This window comes from Cheilinus undulatus, linkage group 11 (genome assembly GCF_018320785.1).
Source record: "Cheilinus undulatus linkage group 11, ASM1832078v1, whole genome shotgun sequence".
Lineage (NCBI taxonomy): Eukaryota > Metazoa > Chordata > Actinopteri > Labriformes > Labridae > Cheilinus > Cheilinus undulatus.
In genome coordinates, this window is record NC_054875.1 from 16,579,056 (window position 1) to 16,593,099 (window position 14,044).

The following is a 14,044-nucleotide window of genomic DNA, read 5'->3' on the forward strand; positions in this document are numbered from 1 at the left end:
TTTTTTTTGTCCAACTCCACACTGACTCACTTTAAATGTTTTTTTTTGTTTTTTTGTTTTTTTTTTGCAAATTGCAGCAATAATTTGAAATGCAAAAAATAGCCCTTTCACATTCCTCTAAGCGTTAAGCATTAAGGCTGGAAGTACTATAGTTAAAATGCCAGCAATGAGCTGGTCTCTTTAAGTAGTACCTAAGAAGCCAAAGATGAAGGCTGTGCAGTTCATTCCCCTGTACCATAGAACCCAACTGTTGTCAAACTATGATTGAAATAACCAACTTAAAATCACATCATGTTTACATGTAATATGATAAAAAAGAAGGTAAGTCAGAAAGTAACAAAATTAAACACCGCATAGTTGTTCAGAGTCATCTTCTGTTTATTTCATTAACCAAACTGCTTGTAGTTGCATGTACCATTACATCTTTAAAGTCAAATAACATTTTTAATAATAAATACAACAATTGTAACAGGGCTCTTATTTTGATTACCATTTTTCATGCCTTTAAGAAGATGTCACCGAGAATATCAGCTAATCTGAGAACAACAGATCTGAACTTGTTCCTTTAGGAGAAAAGCAGTGATGGTACAAGCTTTATTGTTTTGGATTCTTTTCTATTTTCAGGATCACTTTCAATGATTTTAAGTGTCAGCTGTGTCTGAGTTTTTCATCTTTAATCAAATTGTACTCCGTCAAAGAAGTAACCATTTGTATGTTTACTCTGTGAGGTCAAGAAATTCGAAAAACAGCCACAGCCTTTAATCAACATTTGCATTTTTCTTCCATTTTCAGCTTCCCAAAAACAGCTGAACCAAGATGTTCACATTATTCATTATCAAACTATCCTTGCAATACCTTACATAACTTACATGGTATTTATTAATCTCAGTGCTAAAGCTTGAATTTTAAGTCAAGGTGGAGTTATCAGATTTCTTTCTTCATTTTTAATCTTTACTGTACTTTTTTCAGGATTCATCAGCAGGAGGCTGAGAAGAATCAACAGATTAAGGAGATAATGGAGAAGAGAACACAGGCTGTCATGTCATTAATGTCAAACATAGCAGCCACCAAAGTATGGGCACTTATCCACTAATTATTTACTTTTATAGTCGTCATTTTAAAACACAACACAAGGCAATGCTGAGGTGAATATGTGATTACTTTGAATAACAGACTAGCCTAAATGATGCACTCCATGTTTGATAAATAATAACAATTACTAAAGTGTTCAATCTTGCTTATGCAAAATTAGAGTTTAAAGGTTCAACACGTTTTAGTTTTCTGTTGTTCATCTAATGATTATAGCAGCCTAGAGCTAAGTATCATGGTACATTAATAATGTATTTTTTTAATAAGTCATAATTTATTCTTGTATTTAAATCCACTCCAGTAAAAGTAATAATTACTATTACATCTGAATGCACTTTAAGAACTAGGAAATGCCTTCGGCAAAATTGAATGAAAACGGTAAAATGTGCTTTAACTTACAATATGTAGTTCTGTCAGATCATATGAATTTGCATTTGGATTTACTGTTTGCTTGCAAAAGTTTCTGGAGCCTGGAAGGTGACGGGGTGAAAACAAAGGCACCTGTGTGTCGAAATTAAAAATGCACTGTGTTCAAATATAAGACAAAATTCCATCCTAACTAAAACCTCCATTAACCCATTACTGTCCATGTTTTTCAAAAGCAGCTCCACAAGCATCAATTTTGCTTGGACTAGGACAACGTATTGTGCCAAAGTCTCCTGGTGTATCTTATAAATATATTATAAAAAGGGTTTCTGTTATTTGGTCCCTTCTGTGGTACTGAAGAAACATACAAAATGCAAAGAATCCAAGATGGTGGACCTCATGGAGGGGAATAAAAAGTTTATTCTTAGTTAATAGAAATAAATTATTCTTATTTAGGTGATTTAACACTAATTTAATTAAGCCAATTTATAAATATTTTTCATTTTTAATAAGTTTATTTGGCTAAATGGCACTATGTTAAATATAACACACTGCACCTTTTTATATGAATAATTTAATATTTTAATTTTAGGAGCATAACATAACTTTAAGAGAAAAAATATATATTAATGATGATTCTGACACCTAATAGGCACCAGTTTTACGATATGATTATTTTTACATGAGTACAAGGCAGCAATATATACTGTACATGTAAATGTTTTAAGATATGTAATATCTGTGATAATTTGAACATTGAACAAACTGATCATATCATTTTGGAAAAGCAGCAGTGTAACTTTCATCCCCCTTATTCTAATGATTACCTCTTCATATAACTTAAAGGGATAGAACTGAGCTTTGTTTATTTTGTGTGATTTTTAAGGAAAGCTTGGAAGTCCAGCAAAGACGGGCTAAAGCAAATGCACAGAGAAAGGAGCATCAACAGAGACAGCTGACAAAATCTCTGCAGTCTCAAGGCATCAACAGTATCAAGCATATGCACCAACAGAAACAACTAGAGGACCAAAAACGAAAACAAGAGTACGTCCTTTTCTTTCCTGTCCTCTCCTCTCCCACATGCGTGTCCTCCACTCCCACTCCATGCAGCAGTGTGTGGGTGTTTTCCTCACTGTGTGCTGAAGAATACATAACTGCATTTCAGTATAACGCAGTGTTGTTTATTTGCCCTTCTCAGGGAATTTGAAGAGAGAAAGAGGTCAAAGAGAGTGGAGATTGTGGCAAAAATACTTCAGGAGGAACAGCTGGTAAAGAGCAGAGAGAAGCATACACCACTTCTGCGCAAACCCTCTACTACTGACGAGCTCTCATCCCAGGGGAAGGCAAGAGAAAAGCTCCTGTTCCACTTGGATGATGGGTCCTCATCTGCCAGGGAGGAGGAAGTCACAGTCGTGAGTGGTCCATAACATCTGAAAATACATTTGTGAAAGGGCTATATAGAGATTTCAAGTGCATATGTGTGTATTTGTCCAGCAGTTAAGAGATTTCAGTGATAACAGCAGCTCATCATCAGCATCCTCTGACACCGAAGACCTAAAGGAAGACATGCAACAGGCAGAGGATTACCAAAGCCATGCTGAGAGGATGAATGAACCAGAACTCCCAGGGCTGTGGGAAAAAAACTACAAGGTGCTCACAAACAGCCAACCAGTTGCAAATCCGTGCAAGTTACTTGTATGAAACACCCATAACCCTGTGTTGATGTTCCCAATGTATATGAAATTCTCACAGAAAAATTCTAATTAGATATTTCTTGAGAACAGAAATTAAGACAAATTAATAATTAAGTTAAGTAGATCATGTTTACACTTAACTGCAAACAACAAAGCTGTTTCATCAAGCTTCTTGAGCTTAGATTAATAGAGAATGACTGGGGCCTTAGGTAACCTAGGACTGTGATTGAACAGACGTTTAAGTCCAAGCAGTTTGTGTGTCTGTCAGATTTTGCTGAAGGAAAACCAGTGGGGATCATGTACTTTTCCCTGCACTACAAACAACTGCTAGTTCTTTGGCACACCCACATTTAGTGGGGGAGCTTTGGAAAGGTAACCTACACATCATCTGTGTAAAATCATCAGTGAAAAATAAAGAGAGGGACCACATATCGATGTATCACAGTGGCAGCAGAAGTTCCTCTAAATCTTTCCCAGTCCAACAATCAGGCTGCAGAACACAAGGAATTACAAGGCTTTAAATTAAATTTTGGAGGGCCTTTTGATGATATTTTTAGAATTTATGTAGGATTCGCCAACACTATTGAGAGCATTTATTTTAAAAATGCCTTCGAATGTTGGTGCTAAAATTTAGACTTGTCCCAATAAATCAGTTTCCTGATTGGCCATTAATCAGTGATTCACTGGCATCAGTATAAAAGAGGAGTGACCTGTTCAACCCAAACTGCTCTGTGTGTAGCTCATGTTGCAAAGCCCGGTGGGCTCGCCACTTGAAAAAAAAAACGCTTTTTTTCCTTCAGTGTGTAAAATTTGCTCATTAACTAATAAGTAAACATAAACATTACTAGGTGCATTTTCTTAAAAGACTCACTAATTTGAAAAAGCAAGTAAGCAACAGGTGGGTGGTACTGAAATGTCCATGGTCACACTGCTTTGAAGGATTCAGAGGTTACATACTTCAATCCTAATACTGACAGAAAATGTCCATTTAAGAATCAATAAAAGAACAATTTATAGAATAGTACAAGTTTTTGGTTCAGTATTTTGGGGGCATCTAGGGGTTTCCTTCCAACCTTCATAATATGTACCACTGTGTGCAAGTAAAGTTGTTTATCAGAAAAAAAATGGTACAGTTGCTGGAGATTTTACTGGTATTCAGCTGTTTATCCAGCAAACTCAAACTTGCAATATGCAATAACTATGCAATACCCTTCAGATGATTTGCAGTCACACTCATTTATTAAAACTCATAGTTTATTCTACTCTCAGTTACTGATAAGACTGATGACTGTGTTGATACAGAGCCAAAAAGTCACAAAAATTTATAAGCTCAGTACAGTGCCTCTTGACATCTTTCCTGAGCTCACAAGTGTATTAACATTACACACTTGATATAGCTGCAGACTCATTCTGTTTTACTTACCTCCAAACTTTAATATTAAGTGCCTTTCTCTCTAGGCTTCTCTGTACCGGTGATTATTGTCACAAGCTCACTATCTTTAAGAGGACTTGGCTGTCTTTCTAATCCATCCCACACACACGCACACAATTGAGATGTGGGGCAACAGGAATCACTTCTCGGTTGACTTGTGCCGTTGAGAACTCCATGCCAGTGCTATGAGCAGCTCAGAGCTCTGAGGAGGAAACCAGTCAAGTGGCACTGATATCTGCTCTGTGCATACAGATCAGATTTATGTCCTCATTAAGGGTACTTCTCAGCACAGTGATTGCAAGTGTGAAAAGGAGTGGAGCGAAGTGATGAATGTGAAAAATTATTATAAAGTATCGATATTACGCTTGGTTTTACAACAGCAAAAAAGAGAGTTAAAAATTACGTAATAAAGGCCATATGTGTGTACATTATATTTTTATACTCCAGAATATCAAAATTTTGAAATACAATGGTTAGTAATAGATGCTGATTAGACAGGAATGCTGTCTTCAAAGTATCATTATATATATATATATATATATATATATATATATATATATACAGTTGAAACCAGAATTTTACATACACTATATAAAAAGGCACATAAACATTTTTTCTCAAAGTCTAACATTAAATCAGATTAAACTTTTCCTGTTTTTGGTCAATTAGATTACCAAAATTATTTCTGTTTGCTAAATGCCAGAATAATGAGAGAGATCATTTTTTAGACATTTTTTTATTATTTTCTTGAGAGTCAGAAGTTTACATACACTAAGATTACTATGCCTTTAAACAATTTGGGAAAGCCCAGATGATGATGTCATGTCTTTGGAAGCCTCTGATAGGTTTATTGACAACATTTGAGTTAATTAGAGGCACACCTGTGGATGTATTTTAAGGCACACCTGAAACACACTGCTTCTTTGTGTAACATCACGGGAAAATCAAAAGAAATCAGCCAAGATATCAGGAAGAGAATTGTGGACTTCCACAAGTCTGGTTCATCCTTGGGTGCAATTTCCAGATGCCTGAAGGTACCACGTTCATCTGCTCAAACAATTATACGCAAGTATAAACACCATGGGAATGTCCAGCCATCATACCGCTCAGGAAGGAGACGGGTTCTGTGTCCCAGAGATGAACGTGCTTTGGTCCGAAAAGTGCATCTCAACCCAAGAACAAAAGCAAAAGACCTTGTAAAGATGCTGGCTGAAGCTGGTAAGAGTGTGTCATTATCAACAGTCATACGAGTCCTGTACCGACATGGGCTGAAAGGCCGCTCTACCGGGAAGAAGCCATTACTCCAGAAGAAACATAAAAAAGCCAGATTACAGTTTGCAAATGCACACAGGGACAAAGACCTTAATTTTTGGAGACATGTTCTGTGGTCTGACGAAACTAAAATTGAACTTTTTGGCCATAATGCTCATCGTTACATTTGGAGAAAAAAGGGGAAGCTTGCAAGCCTGAGAACACCATCCCAACTGTGAAACATGGGGGTGGCAGCATCATGTTGTGGGGTTGTTTTGCTGCAGGAGGGACTGGTGCACTTCACAAAATAGATGGCATCAAGAGGAAAGAAAATTATGTGGAAATACTGAAGCAACATCTTAAGACATCAGCCAGGAAGTTCAAGCTTGGGCGCAAATGGGTTTTCCAAATGGACAATGACCCTAAGCATACTGCCAAACTGGTTACAAAGTGGCTTAAGGATAACAAAGTCAATGTTTTGGAGTGGCCATCACAAAGCCCTGATCTCAATCCCACTGAAAATTTATGGGAAGAGCTAAAAAGGCATGTGCGAGCAAGGCGGCCTACAAACTTGGCTCAGTTACACCAGTTCTGCCCAGAGGAAGGGGCCAAAATTCCTGCAAACTATTGTGAGAAGCTTGTGGAAGCATATCCAAAACATTTGCCCCAAGTCATACAGTTTAAAGGCAATGCTACCAAACACTAATGAAATATATGTAAACTTCTGACTCTCAAGAAAATAATAAAAAAATGTCTAAAAAATGATCTCTCTCATTATTCTGGCATTTAGCAAATAGAAATAATTTTGGTAATCCTAATTGATCAAAAACAAGAAAAGTTCAATCTGATTTAATGTTAGACGGTAAGAAAAAAAAGTTTATGTGCCTTTTTATATAGTGTATGTAAACTTCTGGTTTCAACTGTATATATATATATATATATATATATATATACTGTGCTTTATGAATTTATTAGACCACCACCCAAAGTAAGGTTTATGCCAGCTGCCCTAAATTAACAGCACTTGCATAACCAAAATCATTTTTTATGTTTCTGCAATGGTTAACACCGATATCTGGAAGCTCTTTAACCCAAATGATATTTTTAACACTAAAATATAATTATTATTGTTATCCATGAATTTTCAAATTTACTGATTTACAAAAAAACTGAAAAAAATAGTAAAGCACATTATTATTTCTTGATTAATATGTCAAATGATAGTTATTTACTTGCATTCCTGCAGAGAAAAATTAGTTTTAGTGGTTGAATGTTATGCTTGATTAATTTCTGACTTCTCAGAGAAGCCCAGTGAGCCAAAAGAGTCCACACTGAAGCACTTCATGATGCTGGATGGTCTGTGAGACAAATATGACAGGTGGTCTGATAATTTGTTAAGCACTGTATAGTGCTTAACAAATATGTGGAGTGAGTGAATCGTTGTTAATGGGTACACCTGCGGTGTAAAAGGTCTTTCAGTAGTAAGACAACAAGAAAAGAACTAAATGAGCTCAAGCCCATTTACCATATATAGTGAACATATATGTGCCATGCAGTCAAGAAAAAACAAAATTATTTTCTGAGACTTTGTTGTATCAGTGAATTAATGAGTGAATTCATAAAAGCAACATTGCCACCTCTTGCTGCCTTGTGCGGTTACAGAAACTGCGGAATGAAAGAACTACATTGGAACAGACAGAGATGAAGCCTGAAGAACCTGTTGTGTCCTGTCGAATATTCAACGTGCCTGAGAAACAACTCCATGGAAAACAGTTCAAAGGGCCTCCATTCAGCAGTAAACCTGACATAATCTACTTCAAGGTATCAAAGTACTGGTTGTACAAAACCTTTATCACTAAAACCTTCTTACCAGTTCCAGTCCATACTCCATATTGGCCTTGTACATTGTCTTTGAGTGTCTTTGCTGGGCAGCATCCCATTAAAATTAAGGTACAAAAAGTAGGGATTAAAGATTTAACCAAGAGATTGGGAGACCACCTTTTACAACCTGATTTTTAAGCCTCATACCAGGATAGGTTATCACTGTCACTCACAAGTTTTTTATATAAAGGTTAAATGATATCTCGAGTAGGGCTCAACTGGGTCATCATGCAAGCTAAAATTCTGGGGGGAGCTATATTAGAGTGGGGGTCTAGAGCAGTGGTTTTCAAACTTCTTTTGCCCAAAGCACACCAAAAATCAAGCTGACATCTCAAGGCACACCATATTTATGTCCTTGCAAAATAGCCTTTTTAGTATGTGTAGCAACATGTCCCAACTACATGCAATGTGAGTGAGCGCCAGCAATAACATCAGTTTGGTTACAGAGTTTCCTTTTGTAGCATTCTGACACTCTGCAAGTGATACACTGCAGCTCCCCAGGTTTATCCTCAGTCACCCTGTTCCTATTTTCTCTCTGTCACTCCTATTAAGATGGAGAAGTAACAAGGGAAGAGGTTGCACAGAGGATGACAAGGAACCAGGAGAGTCCCACTTTTCTTACTCCCTAAACTTGATAGCTTGTTTTACAAAGTGGAGTGTAATGCATGGATATTCTTCATAACCACTTATGAAATGTTAAGATCTGACTTGTGCTAACATGGAGACAAAACTATGTGGCTCAAAGCCGTTAGAGGCACCATACCTCAGATTACATTTGCTTATTTAACAGATAACAGATGGACAGTGAGCATGCAATGCTGCATGATGTAATGCAACGTGTAACGTTTGCCTGCAGTAAGGACATTGGTTATAGTCTCTTAAGTTTTGCACAGTTGTAGTACTAATGTAAACTCAGACGAATTCCCAAGGCACACCTAGACTTGTCTCAAGGCACACCCGTGTGCCTCGGCACACCATTTAAGAACCACTGGTCTAGGGGGTCCTTCTTGGAAAAAAGGGAATAATGACATTATTTTCTACTGATGTATGTTACCACATCAACCAATACTCCATAATCTCTAAAAGAATGTCAATGAGACTGAATGGTAGGGCAAAAAGAGACATAGGATGCTGCTCTTGTTATAGGTAATCATGTCTTTTTGCAGATGAATGTCATTTGCCAATGTGAACCTGCATATGATGTGTGTTTTTCCTCATGTAAATTTTAGTTTACTGAGCTGATGTTTGTGGATTCCTTGTTAAACTGGCAACAAACTGCACACTTTATTTATTTTAGGACTTTGAAGTTGGGAGAAAGTACAAGAAGAAAATCATCCTGACAAATGTCAGCTACATGACTAACCACTGCAAGCTTCTTGGGGCCTCTGCCAATCTGAAGGATTTTATCTCTATCAAGTAAGATGTTAATGTCATGTAAATCCCTAAACAGACAACAGTAGGGTGTTTCATGTCAGACAAAATGGCCAAAAATCAGGGTGATGTAAGGTAGCTTGCATTTCACACCAGTACACTGAAATGAAATATGATTTACAAAAACTAAAACATACAACAGGGTCCTCATATAAATGGACTTAAAGTCCAACAAAAACTGCACTTGAGTTAAACAGGGTGTCAAGCCTGTCTTTCTTGAGAAAAAATCAAAGGTCTGATTGGATGACTCTCATTAAATGGCTAGAATAAAAATGATGAATAATACTGGAGTTTCTCGAAGTTTATCATTTCATGTACTCACATGAACATACCAAAACAAATTTACTGTAGATGGTAATAGATCAAAAAAATAATGCTGAGGCAGAGACATTGTTACTTTTATACAACACTGGAGGTTCAGGCACTCCACACATTAAAATAGAAAAATGGGTAAGGAAATATATTGTTAAAAACATTTTTATATATATGCCAAATCATTTAAAGATGAAACAAGTGAGAAAGCAATCTGCAACAGCTGAAGACAAAATAAACCATTAAATGGGATAATATAATTTGACCATTATTGAAATGGCTTTTTAAAGGTTTCCTTCCTCATTTTTACATTTTTCATGCTTGGAATGCATGGTCTCTACCTTTTTGTGTGCATATTTTTTTCTTCTGTTTTCACAGAACCACAAACACCATTTTACATTTCTTTTACATTGACCATATTAAGCAACTAGTCATCCCTATTTGTCTGTTACTGAGATTAAGTTTTGGTAAGGGAATACCCACCAGCCTCAGGCCAAAAATAAAAAATCTTAATCCTTGAATTTTTGGACTCATGGATGGCTGGAGTAGTTTTGGTGCTCATAAGTCAAATTCTCTATGAGCTCACATCTGTGTCTTTCTCAGAGATAGTTGGGTGTCACCAACACCTGAGGGAAGCTTTATTATATCAGATGATATCAACCAGGTTTCAATTGTGCATATCAGATAGATAATTGGAACGTCATAAATTAGCTCCTCCTCCTACCCTCTCCTCTTCCTCTTCTAGTTTCCACAGTCTTCCAATATGGCACCCATTTCACGGAGGACTATTCAGTCACTTAATCTGGACAACCCACTGGGACCAATTTGTCTTGGGAAACCCTGCCAAGGGCTAGGGCCCCCTGTAACACAGCTCACAGGTTCAAGTGGATAGGAAAAGACCTCAAAGATTACACATAATAAAGCAAAGGTGATTTTTAATGGGTTTCTCAATAGTTTATTTTTATAGTCATTCTATATATCTAGGATTCCAAGGCAGAATTGTTGTATTGCAACAACACCACACTTTGAGGTTCTACTTAAGTTGATTTGTATTGTATAATTTCAATTACCACATAAAAATCTTCTAATGTATCACCAGTGATGAGTTAAACACACCTTTTTTGTCATTTTAACAAATGATGGAGTGCATGTAAGCCAAGCTTGTCCTCCCCCATATGGATCATCACGCTCACAGTTCCTCATATGAGACTCTACTGAGTGAGTCATTCTATGTCTTTGCTATCTTCTCTCTAAGCAGCCCACAGGATGAGCAAAATGTATTGTTCTCCAGGTCACTCAATGTGAATCCCTTACTATCAGCTCCCCTTAACTAAATGTTTCTTTGCTTCTCTTCTTTCTGCCTGACTGAGAGGCAGGGTCAGCAGGAAATTGCTAATGCAGTTGAGACTGAATGCTGGACCACTTGTCTGAACATATCACCTTCTAGTTGTATGACTGTAACTAACATGTAGCATGCACTTTCTCACCAATAGGGTGTATGCACACATACAGTATAGAGTCCATACTACCAGTTCATTGTCTTCAGTTCCATTTCATCTTACTGGAATAAGAAAGTCACATATTTTCAGAGTTTTGTGTTTTATACATTTGAGATCTATTCATTTGTTGTTTCTACATCAAATTTTAAAATAAAATGTATTAAATTTGCTCTCAGGCTTGCTAATAGTAGACACATCACTGGGGTGGGAAAATCTATGTACACAGTTTCAGAGGCTTTCATGTAACAGTTCTTGTTAGATTTTTTTGCACACAGGTGAGTTGCTAAAAACCTAGTTGTAATGAGTGACATGTTGGATGTTGAAGACCCTTGTTATAGACAGTATAGCTAGTCTAGATTGTATTGACCTGGTCTCTCATAATCAGTTATATTTGATGAGTATACATCCCTGACCTTCAAATGAATTTAAATTACGAGAACTGCTCTTTTCACCCACACAAATATGAATAAATCAGGTACATTAATTCTCAAAACTGTACTCTGCTCAAACAATATTTTGGTAATTATGTCCTGAAAATTTTGAGACATTTTATTCAATAGCAAAGACACTTAATGTCAGGGGCTTTTGTATCTTAAATAGATGGCGATAAACTACATCTCTACTAGGCATGATGCCTTCTTACAATATTATATCAATAATCTATACATCACCCCTTTGATTGTTTTTTCTTTTAATGGCTTCAGAGTAAAATTATTATTTGTGATTTATGGCACTAATTGACCATCCAAGTATTTAGACTCAAGTTGTTTTGGTGAGTTAAATTTTGGTAGTTTTGCGTGTTTATATTTGTATGCCCTTGTTAGCACTTGTAGTGTTTTTATCCACAATGTTTAGATCAGTTGTAGCCACAGCATATAGCTTATAGTTCACCTAGCTTTCAAAAAAGAAGAGCAGGAGGGAGAGGAGAGATCCAGGAACACACTGAGATTTTTCCTCACTAGCCCATTGTATGCTGTATTCACCCTGAATTTCTAAAAATGGCTCCCCATCCCCCCACCCTCTGCCAAGCATACTTGCTCTACTATGTTGTGCCAAAATGGGCTGTGCAGTTTTTTTTCTCCACTGAAACAAAATCCATAACACACTTGCTGAAAAGCCTGGCTGAGAGGAAGACATCTCTCTGTGTTGTCCATACTTTTGAGTTGAGATGTGAGATAAGGGTTGTTACATACAAGTCCCAGTACAAGCAGCCTCTGACAACATATTCCATCTACTCTGGTGAATAAACACCAGTATGTATGCTGGAAACAGGGCATCACTACTTGAGACTAACTTTCAGACAGGCTGGTTGCTCTCTTGGCTATGCTAATACTTAGTTTTTGCTTAGTGCAAACTGAGCAAATCAGAATGGAAATAGACTCAATCTTACATTGTTATGAAGCAGATTATTTGTAGGTTACATTGTCCATGTTGAGAATGCTATATTAACTCTGTACAATGTACAGTTAAGGCTCATTGTAATGTCAACATGTTTTAAGGTATTTTTGAAAACTATTTATCAGTTTTGACAGTAAGAGCTGGATAGTTTTAGGCAGCTTAGTGTTTAAAGTCTTGTGGGAACAAATAATAATTATTAAAAATGCTTAAAAAGTCTTTCCCTTGGTATTCAGTACCAAATTTACCAGTTGATTAACCCAATTCTTAATATTTCTTATCAAATAAGGTCCACAGTCCTTGAGAAATGCTTTCTCAAAATTGTAACCCAACCACCTGTCACTAGAGGCCATTTTTTAGTGCCTTGCTGACGTAATGAGGGTAGCTGAGTGGCATGACTTGATGCTGTAACTCCTCCTACTCCCTCTCATCAGCCTCTGCGTTTGTCCCCAGCTGTTATTATTTCTCCTCATCCAAATCCACTGACTGGCCTGAACCGCAACATATGACATCTCCTTTACTGTCTTTCACAAATTTGAAAGTTTTCATAAATACTCCACTGTGAACTAGATGAGCAGCAAGAGCAAACACGTGACTTCTCCCTTCACCTGAGTGTTTGACAAGTTAGGCCAAAAAGGGCTTTAAAAGGCTAGATAGCCATCCCCTCCATAATAGCTTTTACCACCCATAACTCACCTGCAGAACTTTTTTCCACATGCCATTTTTGTAAAGTGTCCTGAGAAAACCAGTTAGGAATTTTGTGATACACAAAAAAAGATTGATTGATCAATCGTTTGATATTGCGTTCTTGTGGATAAAGGTCAAACAAACTAACAATACAACAAAACAATACATTTCTGTTCCAAAATACCATAAAAGTCATAAGAAAGACAGATGTGAGACAGAACAGGGACAACAGAGAGAAGCCAGTATCTCCTCTTCTACTCTCTGCTTTTTTTAAGGGTTAGGGTGGTCTAATAAATTTGTTATGCACTGTACCTCCTTAAACATAGTGGCATGCCAATTTCAAATATGAAATAAAACCATGGTTAGAGGGGAGGGGATTTTTTTATGATGTTATTAAACTTTGGCATCATAAAAGGGCCCAGTGTGTGCCAATGATATGTCCTCCATGCTACACCTAAAACATCCACTTTAAATGTTAAAGCAGAAATCAGGACTTGGATCAGGGGAACTGTTTTTAATCTTCTCTCATCAAGTTTTGGTTGGCTTATCTATCACTCCGTCTGTCAGTCTGTTCATCCATCTGTCTATATATATTTACATAACCTCAGTTGCCACTGTCTTGTCAATGTCTGCTTCATGTAATGCAATAAAACTGCTCCACCATAAGCCCTCCTGTTACTCTGATCATCAGTTGACTCTGTCAGAAAGGGACTGACAGTACTCTGATTGTACAAATCAGACGTTTCACTGAAGTACAAATATACATTTGATTAAAAGATTTTTCATCTATTTCATACTTTTGTCATAGATATTCTGGTTAAACCTTTATTGATTCTAGTTCTTATTGAATTTTGATCAAATTCAAACATTTTTGTGGAGTAATACGTGTTTCATGAGCAAAAATTAGCCTATCTTTAATGTTGTGACATTTCAACTGTCAGTGATGTCCTGGCAAATGTGACCACTTAAATTGAAAATAGAAAAATGTAGCAAAAATACAGTAAGAT

General features: G+C 36.7%; 1 protein-coding gene across 1 annotated transcript in view; it reads left to right on the top strand.

Moving 5' to 3' along the window:
- cfap74 (cilia and flagella associated protein 74) overlaps positions 1–14,044 on the top strand; it is a 74,012-nt gene that overhangs the window by 3,316 nt on the left and 56,652 nt on the right. Inside the window, 6 exon segments of the mRNA XM_041798707.1 lie at positions 970–1,072; positions 2,342–2,499; positions 2,654–2,867; positions 2,950–3,105; positions 7,495–7,653; positions 9,011–9,129. Coding sequence (XP_041654641.1) covers positions 970–1,072; positions 2,342–2,499; positions 2,654–2,867; positions 2,950–3,105; positions 7,495–7,653; positions 9,011–9,129 — 909 coding nt within the window.